We start from the raw sequence: 22,177 nt of genomic DNA on the forward strand, positions 1-22,177 counted from the left end.
CCAGTGAATAAAATGAAGAGCATTAAGTAAACAATTACCTTTCACACTCTCCTATTATCTCCCTCTTTTTGTATGCAATCTTATCAGTACAATTTGCTAATACCAGCATTATGTTGCTGAAAACTTAACGCTGGGTGTTGACTTCAATTTGCATTTATTTTCTATGTTTTCCACTCTGACACAATTTCTGGATTTGTTCTCTGTGACTTCTAATCTCAGAATCTCAACAAATTGCCTGATTTGTGGAAGATTGCATTTGATTTATTTAGGCTACAGTCTGAGGTTGGTTGAGAGAGCGGGCCAGAGACTTTTCACATTGAGCTTGGTGTTAGTAGTCCCCTAGGAAATTTGTACCACTGTCATCTGGTGAAAAGTTCAGCTTTCTCAAGGGATTTCCGTGGGGCTGAGCTCTCATGAAAGTGGCTGTTACGAAATTGCCACAGTTGGAAAAAGCCCTGTCCACTTCTGTGTCTGACTTGGTACTGAGGCCAGGGTGCCTAATTTGGATCCGACCTCCCGTATCTCTCAAGTTAATATTCAGCTTTGGAGCCTTCTGTGGTAATAATACATTTCATCTTCAGTGTGCATTACGAACACTTATTACCTAATTTTTACAGCATTCCTGTGAGCTAAATAAATAAACAGCTGCCAAGGAACTGGAGCCCTCATTCTGAAACACAGTAGGATGTGGCAGTTTTCAATGTAGTCAGGATGCAATAAAAGGTGATGGCTTTGTTGTTGATGAGTCAAAGTTCATTTTTACCCAGGCAAGAGGATAGAGCACTGCTTGACAATTTTTTGAAAATCCACGAGCGTTCAATTTTTGTAGGCAGCCTTTTTCATGGGAAACAGATGCTGTTCTATTTAAATATTTTTTGGTCATAAAATAAGTGAGTCTTAATGCTAGGATCCTGGCTAAAATCAAACAACATATTCTACCTCCTGTTGCTAAATTTCTTTGCAGCTTCAACAAACTGCAACATTCTTCACTTCCAACCCTAGGGTTTTTTCTTTTTTTAGTGTTGCTGTGTTTTATCAAGTAATGGTTGTGTCTTGTTTGAGATGCATTTTTGGTTCAGGTTACAGGTTTTATGCTTGTATCATACTTTGCATATGTTTTGTTTCCAAAATTCTGGAAAAATTCTTTGAAATTAAATGCAAAAGCTGCAGAATAAAAGAAAAAAAAACCCACCATATTTTTATGTATTAACTGAGTGTTAATAATTAACTGAATTTGTTAAAACTACATATTGCTTATGCCTGTGTGGCATGAGATCCTCAGCTGATGAAAAATTGGTGTAGCTCATGTATTAGCTGAAGATCTTGCCCTAGCTTTTTTTATGCTGATCTGGCAGCACTAAGCTATATGTGGAGGAGACTCAGACTGATCTGTGACACATCATCTGTAAACAGCCAAAGTTTCCTTCCTCTTCTAGTTTAGTTTTAGTTTTAAGGATGGTGCAATAAAAGACCCTTTCAAGGGGTTTTAAATAAAGACCCTTTCCTGTGGGGTGGTTTTTTTTTTTCCTCCCTGAACCTTTCTGTTCTTCTAAATATGTCTTTTTAGAGGCAAATAATACCCGAGTTAGTCCTTAGATGCGTTTTTGCTTGACACTGGTACAAGGTTTGCGTGACTACAGATAGCCAGAACTTAATAAGCATAAACTATTACATCTAAAGAGGTCCTTTCCTTGTAGTTCCCCATCCTTAGCACGTGCAGCTGAAACATAACTGGACAATATCTGAGGCTGACTGAGCAAACGTATATTCCAGAAGGGGATTTGCTGATGGGACACAGGCAGCTTACTGCAAAGATAGCAGTATCTCAGGTTTGAGTGCTTGTTCTGACTGGTGCCAGCCAGCTGCTTAGGAAAGCAGCAGCTGTTGTCTACCCAACAAAATGCTCCTTCAGAACAGTAGGGCTTTGCCACTTGAGACAAGATGCGGACATGAAAGCATGTTGTCCCAACAACTTTCCTCATAGCAAAGACACAGCTGTGTGATGACATGGTCAGCAGCCATCAGATATCCCTGCTCACCTATGTTATTACCCTGCTCTGTTCACATACTTGCCCACTTCCCAGCAGGTGGGGAAAAGTGTGCTGTAAAGCCAGCGAACAGAAATCAAGACAGTGGAGTAGCCCTTCAAGACCACAAGTGTCTTCATCTACCTGGTCCCTTTCCTTCCTTTTTCATGTTATCTATTGCTGCTACCTGAAGAAAGTGCAAAGAATTTTACCAGTGCATCCATATAAATAATGCATGAGACCTCTCCAGCAGTACACACTCAGTTTTCTTCAGGTTAACAGCACTGCTTTGGGGCGGACTCCGGTACACAGGGCCAGGTTCCAAAAGCAGCAAGAGGCACTGCTCTTTTCTCTGTCTACTAGTAATGTTCCTATCCTCCATGTAAAACACAGTGGACGCTGGTATTGGCACAAGTACTCCAAGGTGTATTTTCAGCCAGCAAGTTATGTCAGTACTGAAGGGAAGGAATGGTTAGTATATTGACGGTCCAGAATAACACCAACCTGAAGGGTGAGCTCCTCAGACTACCAAGGCAGAGTCTGTTCAGAGCATCCTGATGTGAACAGCAGTGTAGTGTCACACTTAGGATACAAGAGACATGATCTCTAGCCAAGACTGTATGGGAATTTGGGCAATCCATATCTACTAAGCATCTGCTTTTCAGTCCTTACCAAAGACTGAGGAAACGCTTTAACTATTTTGAAGTGCTGTTGCTCAACAATCTGATTTATACCAGTGAAGGGGCTGAATGGCTGCGAAGGTTGCCCTAAACTAGGCAGAGAAAACATAATCATGTGTTTTAGTGCTGAAGCTTGATTTTTTTTTTTTCCTCCCCTTCCTTTGGACTTGAGTCTCAAAAGCAAAACCAAACTACTATCCATGAGGATAACTTTCCAGTGACCAACTAAATTGAAACAGAGGGAGCAGTCATGGAGGTTGAAATAATGTAGATGTAGGTATGTTTTCAGCATAAGTAGACAATATTTCTCCTTAAACTAATTGGACTATAATGATTGGATTATCCTTGTTAATCTTTAGCATTTTTTGCTACCTCTTGGATAGGTTTGACCCTTTGTTCTGGAGGTGGCTTCTGCTGTTGTCTGCAAGATGGGGGCATTAGGACTGCGCACTAAATTCAGAAGTGACAGGTCTTCCTGAACATAGGGGAAGCAAGAGCCACTATGATCTGCTGACTGCAGACTTGATATCGTGTTAAACTTTAAAAGACATCTGATGTGAGTCAGGCTCCCCAAATCTCTGACGAGTAAGAGGAAGGGAGCTGTGGCAGGGTGAGGCTTCAGACCCAAGGGAGGGGTGCCTTTTTCTCTTCTCAGCAGCCTTTCTATGCAAGGCTAAACAAATATAAATACAGGACAGTCAGGGTGCTTTGATCCTGGGCAGCTCTGCCTGCCATTTTGCTTAAGGTTCATTGTTACCTATGCCGTTTTCATGGGGAAAGGTTTTCAAATTGGATAGCTGGTGCTGTGATGAGTTTCAGGTAGTATGATACTGCTGGGGTGGTTCTGCCTTCTTGTTTTGGGGCTTTGAAATAGTTCTGATAATAAGTGTTTTCTGTTTTCATTTGAACCATCAGTCTCCCAGATGCTTGCTCACGTAGCCAGCTCATGAAAACCCTTCTGCTGTTAGTAATGGTCATCTGAGTAAGATGTCCAGTCCTGCTTTTTCCTGTGACTTAAATTTCCACTGAATTTAAGGTCACTTGCTCAAGTACGAGGAATTCTGGACGGGGTCCTCCTCGGTCACAGATCATACTTTCAACTTCTGCTTAGCTCCATGCTTTGTAATAGCATAATGTCATTCTTTGTATGCTCACACCAGTGTTTGCTATTAGAATAGTGGTATGTGGCTGGATGTGATCATGGCATTTGGTTTCCAGTCTGTCTGTTGATTTTTTTTTTTTAATGTATTTTACTGTGTCTGAGTTGATGTTTTCAAACATCTAAAATCTGTATATTATCTAGGGCATAATGTTCCTAGTGCAGTCAAAATCCAATCTTAACAGCAAACCCTTACTTTCTGCCTCTTCAGAAGCACTTCTGTTTCTCTGAGCTGGATTTGACCTTTAGAGACCTTCTCCATAGCCTGTACAAGCCCTAAATGTGTTCTGAAAATAATTTTGTTGTAGTAACGAAGTATTGTATCTGGTCAGATCTGAGGTCCGTCATCTCTGTGGCTACCACAAGGGACACAAGGAAAAAACAAGGAAACACAAGGAAAAAAAATTTCACTATGAGGGTGGTGAAACACTGGAACGGGTTGCCCAAAGAGGTGGTAGATGTCCCATCCTTGGAAACATTCAAGGTCAGGCTGGATGGGGCTCTGAGCAACCTGATCTAGTTGAAGATGTCCCTGCCCATTGCAGGGGGGATGGACTAGATGACCTTTAAAGGCCCCTTCCATCCCAAAGCATTCTATGATTCTGTGATTCTAACAAGCCAATTCAAAGGCTGAGAAATTTGCAGTTTGTCCTTATTTTGTGAAAATTAGCAGGAGAATTTTCAACCAGTTATACCTGCCATGCTGTTTGGAGCTCTGCTTAGGATATGCTTCTTAAAGCAATACAGTGAAGATACTTAGGATGTTTCCTTTAAGCCTGCTTCATTTTTTGTACTGTTAGAAGCCTGAATAATTTTTTTTCTGTTTTTTCATTGGCAATCTGTATTTCACAGTTGCCTGTGCTGATAACAGAATTTGGCTTGCAACAGGGGAGGATGCGAAAATACCTCCTCTGTGGTGTTACACAGGGCCTAGGGAGGTGGTTGGGTGCGTCCCTTCACAGACAGAAGCTCTGCAGGCTGTGTTTGCTGGCAGGGCTGATGGTGACCAGCCTGTGGCTTTCGCCTCTGTGCCTTGTGTCTTTGCTTTCTGATGCAGAGTCTTTCTGTTGTCATGTGTGTCGTGCAGGAGGGGGGCTTGATGGCATTTGTGACTTAAAGTACTACTCACAGAGAGGTATGAGCCTTGTGTTCGCTGCTGACTTTCCGTGCAGGTTGGAGGTGGGATCTCAGCTGGCTTAAATGGGCTCTGCATCCTTGAAGCCAACATACCCCCGTGAAGGCTAACCGAGGTCTGGTCTCTCGTGCTTGCACATGGTGTCAGCTGTGCTTTCTGCCAGAGTGATTGTGCTGGCCACTATTTTTAAAGCTCTTCTAAGCAAAAATGGTGACTTGTAGAGGAATGGAGGTGGTCCCAGTGTCTGCAGTCCCAAGATGAGAAGGAAGGCCTGGGCCAGTCACACAATGTTTCCCTTTCTCCCAGTAGAGATCCTAGCTGCTGGAGGTGGGCAGCAGGCTGCCTCCTCTCCACTCACATCACCATTTAACATGGCAAATATATGAAGACGATGGGCTCTGGTTAAGTGGGTGCTCACTTGGGTATTATCTAATGTCTGCAGAGGCAGCGCTGTTACACGTCTGATAGATAGAGAGCAGGGAGGTGTAGCCCACCATAAAAACAGGTCAAGCCATGGCTGCAGAAGGAATAGCTCTTTGCCTGCGAGCAAATTAGGCTTGTATTTTCACATTAGCCAGTCCTGTGCAACAGGCCTGCTGAGCAGCTTGATTTCTTGTCAGCAAATCAGGGTACAGCTGTCCAACTTGTTCAGAGGACAGTTTTAGCTCCTGCCAGTATCAACAGGGATTCAGGCAGCTCTGAGAGCTGTTCCCACCACACAGAGGGAAGAGTGCCTTATAGGAAAAGGAGAATTAAAACATCATAATTGCTAAAAAAAAAAAAACTTACAAGGTGTTATTTTATCTTGCTTTCTGGATGTGTTGTCCAAAGTTAGGAGTATAATAAGGGCAGATGAAAATTTGCTGCCTTGCCAAGCCCAGTACAGCCCTGTGTGAAAGGTTTGCTTTTCACATTGTAGACCGGGGTCATTGGCTCAGCAGGGACAATGCTGTAACAGGCTTCAACATTAGTTGATCGCTAATTCCTCTGGATGATTGTCAATTCACAAGTCATTCAGTCTTCGGTTCCACTGTTGAACTTGTTTGAAAGCCCATTTTTATTTTTATTGGAAGTAGCTTCAGACACCTTTTGTCTATAAATCACAGTGATGGGTAGCGAGTGTGAAAATCAACTGAGATGTTCAAGTGCACCCATCGTGTATTCCAGAGGAATACTTCCCAGGTACTTCATTGAAAAATTAATACAAAATTCCAGCGTACGAGGTAATTCTGCAGCAGCACGTGGTTTGCCTGCCCTGGTGCTCTCACCGTGTGAGGGTTTGGTGAATGCTAAGGCAGGTTTCTAGCCAGAGTCCTCATAGTGGTTGCATGCGCTACCAGTAAATGCTTTCAGCAGCTCGTCTCAGCTTCAGCTCCTCCATGTGCTTGTATCTTGCAAAAACTCCTGTTGCTGGGAGTATGACCAGTGAACAAGCGATGCCCGGGGTGAAGCAGGCCTGTGTGACCAGGGAGCCTCGTGACCTTGTCCTCTGGTCATGCCTGGGCGCTGCGGAGCGGCGTTGCACAGGCTTGACAGCCAGCTGTGCAATCAGGCTGGTGTGGCTGTCTGAGTTATTGCCCTTGCGTGACAGCGCTACGGAGGTGCCACACACCTGCCTCCCTTGATACAGAAGTGCGGTTTTACCTGAGTGGGGAACTGGGAGCTGTGAATCTGAACTCTCTGTGCAAGGAGAAGAAAATGCCTTATTTGCTCGCTTGCCACTCATCCTTGCTTTGCTCCTTCTGTTAACTGGTGGAGACAGGTGCCTCTGACTGTATTGTGCTGGGAACCCACTTGACTTTCTTGTCTCCTTCGGGCACTTGTGGAAACCTGCTGACTCTGAAGAACAAAGCTCAAGCTTCTCATGCCCCGTCCTGTCTCACTATTTCATCTTGCTGTGATGCCTTGACACTGCTGTTATGAAAATGATTGGGTTGCCCTGTGAGCAGTCTCTGTGATGAGAAATAAAGGGTCATAATTTAACACCAGCTTCTGTGTTACCTTGATGCTTGGGTGTGAGGAATACAGGCTTAGCCAAAGGCTAGTAAATCCTCCGACCGCAATGGATATACAGAAAGTAACGTAATTGTTTTCTGCCTTCCATGTTCCATCAGGAGGGATTGAAATCCCCTGAAGACAAGTAGTCATGTTTGTAGATGGGACACACTGTCCTGCTTTCCTCTTAGCTTCTGAATTAACTTATGGTATGAATCCCCTTCTCCCCCTTCCTTCACCCAGTTCCTTATAGGGACTTATGTCATGTGAAGCTGGGAAGTAAACAGTAGATCGGACTGTCACATTGTTTTCACTGAGCTTGTTAGTTTTAAACTGGCTGAAAATCTGGTTTATTGTAGATTATGGGGAACCAGACCCCTTGGGGAGAAACCCCACAAATTGAAGTCAGACCTGGTGAGCTTTGTATTCTACAGTGGATTGAGATATGTTGCAATACCACTTGCGTGCCTTTTATTTTTAGAAGGCAGAGTTCAGGATATGAAAACTGTAGCCACAATTTCCGTGGGGTTTTGTTTTTCTACCCTATTGTTTAATTTTAAAAGACACTGCACCATTAAGTTTCTAGAGGAAGGTATGAGCCCTCTGTGCTTCCAAGTGGAGCAAGAAAGAATGGGAGAGAAGTTTGAGGAGAATAGTCTTGCTCTGTAACCTGTCCCCACAGGCTTTTTTGCCCCCCTTGTCTGTGGATCTTCCCAGTATTGCTGGAAATGGTCACCGCTTACTGTGGGACCTCTCAGGGTCATACTTGTAGGAAGATCAGCAAATTAAAAAACTCTTTCCTGGCTGTAGTTTCTCTTGCTCTTTCCTGCATTGAGCCACCCCTTGAGCTTGTGAAAGTAACCAGGGATGTGTTTCTAGAATGGGGACACTAAAAACCTCTGGCTGTGGAGAACGTACGGACCATGGACACTTTCTTCACTGCACATTCCGTGCTTCTGATCTGCATGGAACGGATACCCCACGTAGCACTGACTTGCTATTTTTTATAATGAACATTTTTTGTTTTGCTGGTTGATTTAACCAAAAATGTAGCAAGTATGGAGGTTCTGTTTTTCTTTGCTAATTCATGCGGATGTCTTGAGCTCCTTGAGTAGTTTTTTTTCCTATTGTCACAATGATTTGATTCTCAAGCAAGGAATGACCAGTCTAGCTCTGTGCTCAGGCATGAAGGTGCTGGAAAAGGTTCAGCTGTCAGGAAAATGTAAATCTTAGAAAGATTTAAAACAGTGCGTCAGTCCTGCAGGAGATGCTCTGCAATCTGAAAATCATGAGTTTCTGGTTTCCATGCCCAGAATTCAGCCCCCAAGGTCGGTTTGAACTGTGTGGAAACAAAGGACAGCTGTGCCTTTCATGAAGTCAGTATCCGTGAAATGCTGCCACGTGCGATTGTCTAATCCTGACCTGTGACTTCAGAGAGGAAGGGTGGTTTTGTGGTTAAGGCACAAGACTTACAGCTCTGGGAGCTCTTGGTTCTGTTGGAGGCTTCCTTACGTGACCATAGGGAGGACCTTTCTCCCTGCCCGGCATGGGAAATGGACTTCTTTTCTCTGCTTGTTTCATGTGGATGGGGACTGTCTCCAGCTTTGTTGCTGTACAGTGCCCGAGCTGGAGCTGGGCAGAACAAAAGCATTTCAGCCCCACTGGGCCTGCTGTCATTGGGGGTTATTTGCATGGTTTGTAAGCAAAGCCTCCATTTGCATTCTGTTCTGCTGTTGCTCCCTTGGGGTCAGGACTGAAACTGTAAAAGTAGTCTACCATGAGGACAAGCTACCTCAGTATTTCTTCTATAGATGTGCATCCCACCACTGAATCAGCAAGATGGTTCACGTCAGATCTGACTGTCTTTGAGCATGGTTGCTCAGTCTGACCTCAAGTTTATCTCCACATTGGTGCCTGGGGCTTGTCTCAGTTGGTGGGACCTGAGGTTTTGACCAGCAGGCCATACCCTGTGGTGAGGGGAGCCTGCAGGACTGCGGCTCCCCTGGTTTTCTGTTGAAGATGAAGGGGAGAGGGAAGGAGAGACTGCATGTCCATGTCAGCAAAAGTATGTGGAGAGACTCCTCTCTGATGTGCTGTCTGGATGCTGCAGCTGCATTGCTGTGTGCCAGCCAGCTCGCAAACGCTGACCATACCAATGCTCTTGGTCAGTCTCAAGTGTGAGAGAAGATGGCGTGAGTTAAATCACATTGGAGCTGACATATTTTGCCTCACGTTTTTTGAGTAACTTGATAGTGTGTCTGAGCTTTTATGGCAGGAAAATATTGCAGTAGTAGGCCTCTGGTTGTAAAATGTGTTCTTCCACTCCAGATGTTTGCGTTATTAGGTAAGCTTGGTATTAGCCTTCAAAAGACTTGCCTGCTTCTTTTGTTTTCTATTTTCGGAGTTCTTTAACTAATGCACTTGTATTTCCTTAGGCCCTAGTGGGCAAGCAGTCTTGGAGGAGAATGGCTGTTTTCAAGAGGAAACCTCTATTAACTCTTGTCTTTTTGAAGTAACCAGGGCAGGAATTTAGACTGATTGCACTGTTCGATGCTTTTCTGTGGTTTAACATGCAAGTCATTATGCATGCCTCCATGATTGAGGGAAATTGCATAAGATGCTGAGCCACAAGTGCTGGAAGTAGGAGTAGATGGGGTGGGGGGGAAAATGCATGGTAAGAAAGGCTGCTTATTTGCTTAGGGCATTGCAGCAGGACCATGGTGTTGGGATTCAGTCCCTTGGTCTCACAGAGCTTCCATGTGTGGTCTTGGGCAGACAAGGGTTATGACCAGTAAGCACGGGTTCATGACCAGCTGGCTGGAAGCCCAGCATTGTCCCACAAGCAGTTTTGGTAACTTTATGTTCTGTTCCCTTCGTGTTTTCCTCCAAATGATGATGAAAACTCCTTCAAATGTTTGTAGGAGTTGCCTTGGAAGGCGGCTTCGATTTTCAGCAAATTCTAGTGCTGAGCAAGACTGAAAACGCTCAGCATGACAAACAGGCAAGGGAGAAATGCCCTGTTGATGCTGGGCTGGTTAATTACAGCTGTGGAAGACGGTAGGCTCTTTGTTAATCCCCATCATGATTATGATCAGGCCAGCAGGAATCCCAATGTAGTTCAGCTTGCTTTCCTGCAATTACCTATAGAATATGTCCCTGACCAAGAAAATCCTGCTTCCATATGGCAAAAAAACCCCAGACGAAACCCCCAAACAAAAAAGCCTAGGCAAACCCGAAAGCAAAACAACAATGAGGAAACAGAGGAGTAGGAGAATTATTGCTTGGTTAAATTTTTTTAAAAGGTGTGTGGCCCTTTAAGAGGAGCTTGAAAAATATTTTAAATGGCAACAGATTAAATGAAAAAGCGTGCAAACATCTCATCTCTGCATGCCAGTGTGGCTTCAGCCAGCTACCCCTTTGTCCGTCTGAATTTCCGAACTGTTGATGATCTCACCAAAAGATAAACAAGCTGCAGAAGTGTTCAGGGAGTTCAGCGCATTTAGGAAGTAACCAAGGAATCAGGGTGGGGGGAATTTTTCCTCCAGTTGTGGTGAAGCAGGGTGCTTTAGCCGCTGCTGGAAAGAAAAGGACGTTTTTATGTTGTTGCAGGAGTCGGCTCTTTTTCCAGCCTTTTCCTGGGGTGGGAGAGGGGGTGGTGGTTGATTTTGGTGACGGGGCGCAGTGGGGTGCTTGCACGGCGTGGTCAAAACCAGTATATTGCCGAGTGGTCCCGCTGGCGGGGAGAGAGGCGGGCAAGGGAGAAACTTTCGTCCCAGAGTAACCTCCTTGTCGCCTCAGCAGAGGGGGGTGATTTACTTTTTCGCGTGGAACAAAAAGGCAACAGGGAATTTGTAACTGGATATGTAGACGAGAGAGCAATGACCGTCAGTAACCCCGGCGCGCTTCGTGCCGCCAGAGCAGAGCGCGTGCCTTCCTCCCCTCGCCGGCCGCTCTGCCCAGCTCGGGCCCTGGGAAGCAGGAGTTGCACCCGCACCGCCAGCCGCCCCGTAACCGCCGCTGGCACCCAGAGTGCCCAGCGTGCTTTTTTCCCAAGGGCTGGGCTTTCTTGAGGGTATCACCTGCCGAGCTAAGCAAATAAGATGAAAGAGGGGGAAAAAAACCGTTCTGTTACAGCTGTTCCCTATTTGAGGGGGGAGGTACAAACTCTTGGGGATCCTTTGCATTCTGAATCTCTGAATCTGAATTCTCTCAGTGCCAGGAGGCACACAAGGCGCGAACATCGTTCTTCCACTTCGATCGGTCTGCGGCTGCGTGCTCTGGAGTCCCAAGGGCCACAGCGCAGTCTTCTGTTGGTTTTTTCCTTAAGACATGACCGATCCAGTTCCATCTCCTCCTCCTCACTTCATTACTGATTTTCTCCATCTCCGAGTTGATGCTCGTCGTTTCTGCAACTTTTTTTTTTTTTTTTCTGGGAGGAGGTAGTTGGCCTCCTGCCCAACCCCCATGACTTGGAGGGCCAGTGGTTTTTCTGTCAGGGTGGCCTTCCCTTAGGCTGCGTTGGTTCGCGGCACCTTCTTCAGTTTTATCCGGTGCACCCTCCAGAGAGGGATCCCCTATCCACCACCCAGGGGACGCGCCTTCTAGCCGTGCAGCCCCAGCTGAAGGGATCCTTTGTATTACTTTCCCTTTAGAGCTTGTCGTTTCCCACTGTTTGCCCTGGGCTCTGGCATCCTCTCTTCCTAGAGTAGAAAAAGCAGCGTGACACCTAGCTGACTGATTTGGCTTACCCTGGAAATCTTCACCACAGCAAATCCCATGAGACTTGCTCTCTCAGCTCCTCCTGGCATAGCTGCTCTCCTCATCCCTGCTTATTTAAGCATAGTAAAGATAGAATTGTCCTCTCTCTCTTAAAGAAACAACAAAACAACCCAAAACAGTGTGAGGGTCAGTTACTTAAGCTCCAGGTTTGTGAACTTTAATAGTGTGTGTGGTTTATAATTTCCAGATGGTTCCCCTCTGCTGTGATGGAGATACAAATTTGTTTTAAAGCCAAGAGCTGAAACACCAATGGCTTCAGAAGGTGAAGCTTTTGGGAAAGAAAATGGAATTAAAAAGCATTTGCAGAAATTTTGCCAAGTGGTTAAGATTGCTTCCTAGATCTGTGTGCGATTCTGTGTCATATCTGTGTGTCTGTATGTCAGACTTTGAAATTTATGGTAGAGTAAGTTCACTATTAATATAATTAAATACAGGCTAGTAAATAACCTCAGTGGTTCATGCATCAGCTCAGTCCCATGTTCAGTAACAACACAGGGATCAAGTGAAACTGAATCTTTGTGCAAGGCTAATGCTGGAGTAGATTTCACCCCAGATCAGGGGAGCAGCTTGGTGTGCCTTGCTTCTTCTGTGTATGTATGTGCAAACTGAGCTGAAGTAATGATGTTAAAGGGAGTTGTTTTTAAAGGTTCTGTATTTTTTTTTGAGATCAAGACATCATGAATTGACATCTCTGAAAGCTGCCAAATTTCAGAGCACTTTGCCCGCAGCTCCTGTTTTCCCTTTGTGCTATGGTTTGTGTAATTCCTTCTCCCCCATTTGTCAGCTTTGCTTTTCCCATTCAGAGCTCTCACATGAGTTTCCTTTTGGCTTTGCCCTGACCAGAATGTTGCTTGTTTTGTCACCTCCCAGACTTGAAACTTCGGGATTTCCTGGTTGACAACGAGACGCTCTCAGACTTCCTCCATCATAATGTGTCCATGCCATCATCTGCAGTAGAGGAGCTACTGGATGCAGAGGTCAACCTCCAGCAGGTAAATAGCACGTTCAGCCACTAGCGTAATGCTTGTCTATTGTTTGTTTAACCATAGTGCCAAGATCCACAGTGCAGGACCCCTCTGTGCTACGTGTTGTACAAACACAAAGGAAAATGTAATCCCTGCTTTTCTCTTCCCTCTTGCGCTCAATTTACTGTCTTACTTGGTTCTAAACTGTAAAAGGGCTCAGAGACCCACATGCAAATGTTTTGATCTGTGTAAGAAAATAGCCTAGTACCCTTCAGGCTAAATTGAATTTCTTCTTTCCTGTGTTGTTGTGTTTTTTTTTTTTTTTTTTTTTTTTTTTTTTACCCCAAGTAAAACATTAATTAGGTTGTTGTTAGGGCTGTTCAAACTGTTTTACTTTGATTAGAAATAAAAAGGGGGTGGTTGGTTGGTCACTCAGCATGGACTGGAGCAGGGTTTCTGTGTGTTGCTCTGCCTTAGATTCCTATGCAGCAGAAGGAGACATGCTTTTCTGTCTGTGTCCAGCTCTTCAAGACAGGCAGTAAACTTGTACATTATGTAGTACAAGAGAGTCCTCATCTCAAATGAAACTCCTGAGTGCGCCCATGATCGCCTTCATAAATATAGGCAGCAGTGACAGTGGGCCAGAGCCCCCATCTTGGGATGGCTGTCTGCCATTGTCAGGCTCAGAACTTGTTTTTTGCTAGGCTGGATGAATTAGTCCATCAGCATCCTTTCTAATGCAGAAGTGAGAACTGGTTGCTTCAGACTTCAAAGGAAGACCTGTAGTTTTCTTAAGGCAGTGCAAAAGGTGATGTGCAAAAGGAGGAGGAAATCCATTCTGCTTCCTAACTCCAGATCAGATCTTTTCTTTGGAGTTGATTAATAGTCCTTTCAGACTTTGTTTTCATGTAGTTACAGATGCTGTCCCCCTTCTCACTCATTGTCTTGTTCTTCAGTGAATTCTATCAAGCCATCTGTTTTAGTGCAGTTTGATAATTAATCTTACAACTTAAGGATATGTTCCATTAAAAAAGGTAAAGTGGAAAAAAAAATCTTACCCATTTTAGGCTGCAAGTTTTGTTTTACTTGAAACTAATTGGCCTGAAATTCATGCTAGATTAAAACAGAATTGTGCTACGGATGGTTCTGCAAGGATAACCAGAAGACTTCGGCAAGAACAACATAGTCATTCTCCCTAAGCTGATGGAAAGGCAGAAGGATTTTCAAAAAGGCAAAAAGCTAGCTCTGACCTTAAGTCATGTGACTGCCATATTCTATTGGTTGTCTATGGCAAAGCCAGTGGAAGGGGAAGAAAAGCTTAGTTTTTATTTACGTAATGTATCTGAAGGGTGGTGAAGCGGTAATCAGTCAGCTAGTCCTTGCTTGAATGCTTTAAGCTTTGTTCTTGTTTGTGGAATTCTTGTGCTGATTCTGCCAGGACACTGGGAGTGATGTCGTTTAGTCCTAACAGCAGTTTGTGCTCTGGGTTGGCAGGAAGAGCTAATAAAAGCAACGGGACAGTAAGCTGCCAAGGAAGGCAGTGGCCCATCAGATCTTCCTCTGAGCATTTTTCTAATACAGATAATAACTGAGAGGCAGAGCGCACTTCTCCTGCAGGACGACTCTATCTGACTCACAGAATGGACCCCTTTGATTTTGCTGGAGATCTGACCTCACTACTGAGCTGCATAGTGACTGCAGTATTAATAGGCAATAGTTGTTTGGTCTCTGACTGTATGAGTGGGTCACAGCTTCATTCACAAGGTCATAGAGAAGGGCCTGTTCGGAGTATGCAAACCTCTCACAGCAAATACAGCCTTCTCCTGCAGTCTGTTAGTATCCTGTGGTTGTTCAGCAAGCCCAGAAGTTATGATCTGCAAGCAAGTAAGGAACTGAGATCACCAAGGAGGTGGGACTGTTGTTCCCTGGTGTTACGGTAGTGACGGTACTCCAACACGCCACACACGGTCATGTATCCAGCATGCTGAATACAGTGCAAATACATAAAAATGGCCAAAGCCTTGTCTTGATGGGCATGTTGCTTCCTGGGGCAGAGTGGCTCAACCTTGTGTTTCTCTGATAGTGGCAGGTGTGCTCAGAAGGGTGTGGGGTTTGGAAGGAACCTGGATCAGCGGTGGGCTGGCAGCTATCTGATCAAGTCTGGGATGCTACCGTTGTCCAGGCGTGGCTGTAACGTGGCTTGGGTGGCAGGAGTAGGTCCTATCCCTGTGAAAAGCTGCAGGGGCACAGCAGCTGAGGTCCTAGTCCAGGGCTGCAGCGTGACGCATTGAATGGCAATGAGAAGTCAATGGTAACAGCCCAGGCGTATGCTGTCTGGAACAAATCTCCCTGTTTCACACAGCAGGGACAATCCCAGGAGAGAATGACATGACCTGTAAGCACAAAACAGTCACCTGTGACTGCTTTCAGACATGAGCCTGGCATTTTGAGAGTCCCTAGGGGACTTAACCTGTCACTTAGAATATATTTGCCTGAAGACACCATGGCTTCAGATGACTTGAAATGGTTGCCAAATTGGTTTGGTGTGACTGGGTGCTTTAGTTTGAGGGGGTGGGCAGGGTCTTTGTTCTAGGGTCATGTGCTATAGACCTCACTGTGTTTGGAAAGAGCAGCTTTTCTCCAGAAGAGCTTAAAATCCGAGTGAAAAAGGTGGACAGACACAGGGGATGGTGGAAGGATTGTTCACCTTCACTCTTTTGAGTGAGCACCGAGGCACTGGATGACACTGGTTTTCTGTATGTCTACCCAGCGAAGCCACTTTAGATTGATCCCAGTGTCTCCTGAGTGTTATTTCAATGCCAAAGGAATATCCCCTTTTCAGCATGGCTACGATGGTGGTAGTTTCTCTGCCGGCAAAAAAAAACGCCAAACTTTTTCAAAAGGCTAGCCTTTTTGATGTGAGAGTGATCCCATTTATTCATCTGAGTGTGCAGCATGGAAACATCCTATTTTTGGCATATGGATGCAGACTAAAGTTAAAGGTTTGCACAAGTGTTGCATTATAAATCTCTTCCCTCTCCTATCAGTTCCATCTGCTTGTTTTCTGAACATAGTGTGCTTTTTCCCCCGGATTGTTGATGCCCTTATGGTTTTGAAAGAAGAGAAAATTTTCAGACTTACCAGCGTGATTCAGGAACTGCTAACTCTTCTGGGATGTAGATCAATCCTCTTTAGTTGTTGCTGGAAGTTGGGCAATGGACGCTGGGTATTACAAAAGAACAGAAATAAGAAATGAAGTGTAAAGCTGTTGTTCACTGTACATTTACAATAAAATTGTTCCCTCCATCTAGGCCTAAGGCAAACAAAAAATTCTTTCCAATAGAAGACTCTGGATTTTCCTTGTGTTTATCAGCTTTATGAAGGGTGCCCCTGTTTGACACGTACCTGTTTGTTGTTCAGCAAACCTAAATCCTGTAACTGAAACTAATTAAACTGAAATTAAAAGAAACTAGGCCATCAGGTCTGAAAGGGACTGGTAATAATTCAGAGGGATTTTATGCATGTCTGTGATGAAGAAGGTGGTTGCTTGTGGATTAGGAAACATTATTGACAAGGAAACCATCACCGTAAGTAAAATACGCCTGTGAAAGAAGACTCTAGGATCCTGTCTTGTTTGTTGCAGCCAGTAAGATAATTTTTTTTCACTGATACATTATCTGCCCCAAAACACTGCAAAATATTTCTCTCAGCAATTAGTAAAGAGATACTTCAGAGCTAAGGGAGAAGGTGATCCCGATCCAGAGCAGCACAGAAAATGTGTCTGGCAGATACATCTAAGGAGTTCAGGACATAGGTCTTTTGCCCTTCACATACATTCGCCAGACTTGTGTCTGGTTGCAAGCCTTGTTTTGTCTCTGTGGCTCAGTTCCTAGAAGACTAAAGATTGGGCAATACGTGTACCCCTGGTTGGAGGAAATGGCTGCTGTGGAGGACAGGATCACTGCTGCTCTGTGCATGTGTGTGGAGAAGTGGAGAGAGACCTGCCTCCCGCAGGACTTCTTCCCCACGTACTCAGCAGGGAAACATGATTTTCTTGGAATTGAGTTGAGCATGGGTCAGGGCCGTGCAACTTGTAGAGAAAAATGCTCTCACCTCCACCTGAAAATGTTATGAATGGTTAGTTTTGTCTAGGTGATAACCAGTTCTGTGCTATGAATCTTACATGGAGAAAGACTTACATGCTCTCCCCACTTTTCCAGGTCATTTTGTCTGGTTACCGGATGCGACTGCAAGATCTCTGCAATAGCTCAACACTGTCTGAATTTCTTACAATCCAAAATCAGACGGTGGCCATGGACTCTGAAGCCTTCATTTGCACCTTGCCAAAGGAAAAACTCCATGCAGCCGAACAAGCCTTCCGTGTTAACCTGAATCCTTTGAAGCCCCTTCAGGTGAGTCAGCTGGTCCCACCTGTGAGAGGCTATTGTTGACACAGTGACATTTTCTAAGGGCTTTCAGTCTAGGAACTCAACCCTGCATTTCTGGAGTGAACTGTTCATTGGCAGTAAGAAGGAAGAAAGATGGTCTTTATCACTGGAGCATGAACAACATTGCTTCTTCCTGTCATTCCTACCCTTCCTGTTGCAGTGTAGTACTTGCAGAGCATAAATGTTTGTGGTCCGCAGTTCAGTTTGTCAGGAGGAAAATATTTATGCTGTGTAGTAACAAACTGACTCTTGGTTGTCCCTATGTTTTGGTCAGATGTTGTGTCTTGGCTGGAATGAGCCCAGATGTTAGACTGGCCTGTGCTGAGTGCTAAAACCATCACCTTCTGCCCTTACCATGGGGCCACTGAGTGCAGAAGTTTCTAGCCAGTGGCAAGACACAACCTTTGAGCAGGTTTAATTTATACAAAGAGAGTCAAATTTTAAAGCCCTGTTTCAAAGACTGACAGGCTGAATGGGGTTTGGAGCAAGAATTCAATGGACTTCAGGAAAATACATTATTTTTGGGGTGACTGGTGCAGACTTAGCTGTTTATCTAGGAAACCCCAGTGATGCTTTGTTATAGGTCTTCAGTATCTGGTAAAATATAAAAGTTTGCAGAAGTTAGTGCTGGAAATATGAGTAGAGAGAAGAAGGGACCACAGAACCCACTCTGTTACCCACTAAAACAAACACTCTGTTGTCTGCTGTGGAAGAAAGAAACACTTTGGCTGTGTGAGTTTCCAGATTTGATGAGCCTTTCAGGACCAAAAGTCATGTACCACTTGCTTGGCTTTGTCCCCAGTCAAAGAGGGTCATTATCAAGTACTGGAATCATATTACTCTTCTGCTCAGTACATAGTGGTCAGTTACTTCTCTCCACAGCTCATCTTCTGTTTTCCACGTGTCCTCCATCTGCATGTTTTCTTTCCTGCTGGAAGAGCACAATAATCATAAGCGTTAAGAGATGAGGTAACAGCACTGAAATTGTCCCCATAACAAAGATGGGCTGTTGGAAAAGGAATGGCTGTAAGCAGTTTCTTGTGTTCCGTTAGAGATGTATATGCATGCATTTACTTTAAATTATTCAGAGATGCTAGAATTTGGGGACTGAAGGGGATGAAAATGCCTAGCTGTAGTACAACTCTGTGTTGGTCTTCTGGCCCCTCTGGAGACTCAGTCTTGCTTTTCTCATTTATGGAAGTCTCTACAACTTAGCTGATGGAAGTGGGTACTGAGTCTATTGGTGTTGTTGCATCTATGTTGTTTGTTGGTGAAAGAAAGCAGTCATAAGCCACTCTGTGCCACTTGGCAACAGCAAAGTAGATTAAGACATTATGTGCAATTTTGGGGGACTTCTGAGAAGCTGGCTCATGATCTTGGCTTCAGAGGAAAAAAAACTCGAGTCCAGAAGCCAGCAGTTCTAAACCTGCTGTGTATTGCATGCTGCCTTGTAAAGGTCCACAGTTTTCCTCAGAAAAATGTCACAGGCTACTGTCTAGTTAAGCTGCTGTAATGCATCAGTGAGTGAAATAAAAACCAATTGGCTTCAATGTGGCCAAGCAAAATGAATAAATTAACTCTAGGATCATGACCAACACATTTGAAACTTAGTGTCTTCAAAGGCTAAAAAGTGCCTTGACCTGCAGTAACATCTTTTAACAAAGAGGGAACTTTCTGTTCGTGAACAAAGGAGGCTTTTCACATAGCTTATTAAAGGCACTGTGGATCAAATCTTGGACATGCACACTGAAGCTAGCATGCACCGTATCTACTACAGAGCCTGTCAGCCAATGCCAACAATTTGCCCAGAGATTTATTTTTAATTTTTTTGCTTAATCCCCTTGATGTGCTTCACAGCATGGCATTTCAGTAAGTAAAAGTAAGGGCCAAATCAAATGCAGGTACAACAGCAATTCAGAGGCAGGTTTTTGGCTCATGTAGTGGGACCTAGACTCCACTGATTGCAGTGTTCTCTGATTTATGGAGAGGCAGCATCTTAATATGATTAGGTCAATACAATTGGGGTAAAAAGGATTTGCAACTGTGTGCAAGAACTGTGTAAATTCGACACCAAGGGCTTGAATAGTAAAACGGGAGTGTTTGCCTCTCAAGTATCTGGGAAGTAGAGTGGCTGTAGTTTCTTCAACTATCTTAACCCAGAAGACTCAGGCCAGCATCCACCTGCTTATTCCTGCCTCTCTGCGTTCCTGTTTGTTGTTCCCTCTGCAAGACAATGCAGTAAATTACATCACGGAATTGATCCACATTAAAAGTGACTGACCTGATTGTGTACTTAGAAAAATATTTGTGCTGAAACATGAAGGGGAGGGTGCAAGATTAAGAACCCAGTGGTCAGGGCATGTGTGTGTGGGCTGAGACCCTGACATCAACACCTGCTTCTGCTGGCTTAAAGTGTGTGTGCATTTGCAGCCTGAGGGAAAGTGTTCTAGGTAACTCACAGCGAAAACGTAATTATTAGAAAATTATGGACAGTGCACAGTTTTAAAAGGGATATTAAAGTGTGAGCATGAGCTCTAAATGTCACAGCACTGTTAAGGAAGTTTTTTTTAAAAAGAGAGGCAAAAAATAAACACTTTTCTTGACATACCCGCTCATCAGTTCTATCCAGAACAGCTTGAGCGTTGCCCAAAGTGCAGTAGTACAGTTAAGACAAAGAAGGACTTCTAATTAAAATTTTCCACTAGGATTTCTAGCTCTGCCACTGATCCTTTGTATGACTTCAATTTAGCCTGCTCTGTAGGATGAGAAAACATAGAGAAATGGTAAGGAGGTTGAAGTGTGTCTCCTTATTTTTTCTTATGTAAGAACCTATTTGGGGCAGGCTGTTTAGATCAAAACCCAGCAGAATATCTGGGAGTGATCACAGGGTGCCAAGGCAGAAGGTCACCTTTCCTTCTTGCCTGAGTAGTCACTCCACTAGAAGTAACAAGTGTTTCAAAAAGTCAAATTCCCTTTTCCAGGACCGATGTCTTAATCTTCATCCATACTCTGAAGCCTTTTGGCCAACAATAAGTACTACGGGGCATAGGACATCTTGTACAAGCCCCTTGTGGATACAACTTCTCTTCTTGAGGTTTGCATTGCACGGGGTGTAGTCAGTGAGACTGTGAGACAGGAGAAGCTGGTTTGAGGAAAAACAGCAAAACAGTACCTCTAGCTGCATGCACACAGATTTTCTTTTCAGCTTCCTCCGTGTGCTAGGCTAGCAGTTGTCCCATGGAAGAACTACACAGTTCAGGAAAGGCTACAGGCACTCGTGGTTAGCAAGGGCAACGGCAGTAAGTCAGAGGTGTCCCACTGCACTGGTGGTGTGATGGGTGGGGACTGTCTTATATCGTAAAAGTACCTGTCTGTGGGACAGCTTTCCCTCTACAAATCTCCCCAGTTTTGAAAATGATTTAGAGGGGAAGGTTAAATGACAAAGACAATTCAAACTGGTCCCGTGAGATTTCATCTCTGCAGCGTTGCCTGAGAAGGGCTTTGCCACACTGACTTCCAGTGGTATGGGTCTGTAATAAGGCATAAATATGTTGTGGCTTGTGTACTATAGTGGTCTTTGAAGGAGTGTGGGTGAGCACATGAAAATCCAATTGGTTTTTCTCCCTTTGTAATATGGGTGGTATTTTGTCATATGGTTAGTGTGAACACTGCACTGACTAATAAATGCATTGCAGTTGAAAAATGGCTTTAGGAAAGGTCTCTTAATGTAAATACATGCTGCAACTGAACTTGTGGATTTCCTTGCTCTTTTGAGAGTGTTTTCAGTCAAGCACAATGATATCATGCTTTTAAGCAGCTGTACTTTGGGACTTCCACTCCCAGGAAACAAAAGCAGAAGCTTAAAGCACGTGATTTTTCTGCAAAGTTCAGTGTAAACTTTCTGCTAAGGTCAATATAAAGTTGTAATAACTATTTCAAAGCATACATGGTGGAGTGGTCTCATTAAGCGGAAACAGTTAGCCGTATGATGCAGACAGTGGCTGAATTTTGTTATGACCTCCCAACACTTCAGACACATGCATTCTCCTGCATGTGAAAGAAACTGAGTTGTCCATCCCTTCTAGCAGGAGCTGACAGGTGTACTTACTCAAGGCTTGTCTTGACTGTGCAGTAAACTCTAGTCACCTCAAGTATTTGTCTCTACTTCAGGTCTTTCAGCATGCACATGCAAGCACACAGAGTCCACTCAGTGCAATCTGTATCCTCAAAAGTATTATGGTGTTGGCTGCCCCAAAAGACAAGTCTAGATGAAGGCATGACTTGCCAGCCACTAACACAGTAATTGTACAGGGCAGTTCTGTTCAAAACCTGCTAGAACTTTGTCTTTCCACAGTGTGCCTAGAAAGTACAGGTGATGTTTTTGCTGCATTTCACTGGAAAATGAGTCACTGCCCCCCCAAGATGTAGTGCAGATACCTACTAAAGACACTCTCACAGGGGGACGAATCTTATTGGAGCTGCTCTGAATCTAGAGGGCTCTTATGAATGTAATGAAATTACTTAATGAGCCACTGCAAAGAGTTATTTTCCAGGGATATTCGTGACATCCTCATCTGTATGAAGAAGACTGGCCACTTGTGATTGATTTTTGTCATTGTCTCTGGAGATACAACTTGTGAGAGGCTGCCTGAGTGGGCGTTAGGGTACAAAGCATGGTGGTAAAGAAAGCAAAATTCCCTCCATAGCAATGGCATCATTGCAAGTTCTGGTGAGAAATGAACTTGGAATGCTGTGAATTTGTAAGGGAAGAAAGGTCAGGGTGGTGGGGTGTGAAAGGATAGGTGGGTTTTTCTCACATTTCAGGGTATGGTTTGCAAGCTCCTTGAATCACCTAAGACTTGCATACTGGGTCAGACCAAAGTCCTGTTCAGCTCAGTGTCCCCTGAGTGCTAGTCCAGCAGTGGCCCATAATGGAGGCATATGAAAGAATGCAGGCATGGGGCAAGTATATAGTAACACTACCTCAGC

At 44.3% G+C, this 22,177-nt stretch overlaps 1 protein-coding gene across 6 annotated transcripts in view; it reads left to right on the forward strand.

The window, feature by feature from the left end:
• ABCA1 (ATP binding cassette subfamily A member 1) overlaps positions 1 to 22,177 on the forward strand; it is a 99,812-nt gene that overhangs the window by 36,830 nt on the left and 40,805 nt on the right. For all 6 annotated transcript variants that reach the window (XM_082336638.1, XM_082336635.1, XM_082336639.1 and 3 more), the window contains 2 exons: positions 12,646 to 12,767; positions 16,961 to 17,152. In XM_082336638.1, the coding sequence (XP_082192764.1) occupies positions 12,646 to 12,767; positions 16,961 to 17,152 (314 nt within the window). The remainder of the gene's footprint in view (positions 1 to 12,645; positions 12,768 to 16,960; positions 17,153 to 22,177) is intronic.

This window comes from Platalea leucorodia (assembly GCF_965183815.1).
Source record: "Platalea leucorodia genome assembly, chromosome: Z".
Lineage (NCBI taxonomy): Eukaryota > Metazoa > Chordata > Aves > Pelecaniformes > Threskiornithidae > Platalea > Platalea leucorodia.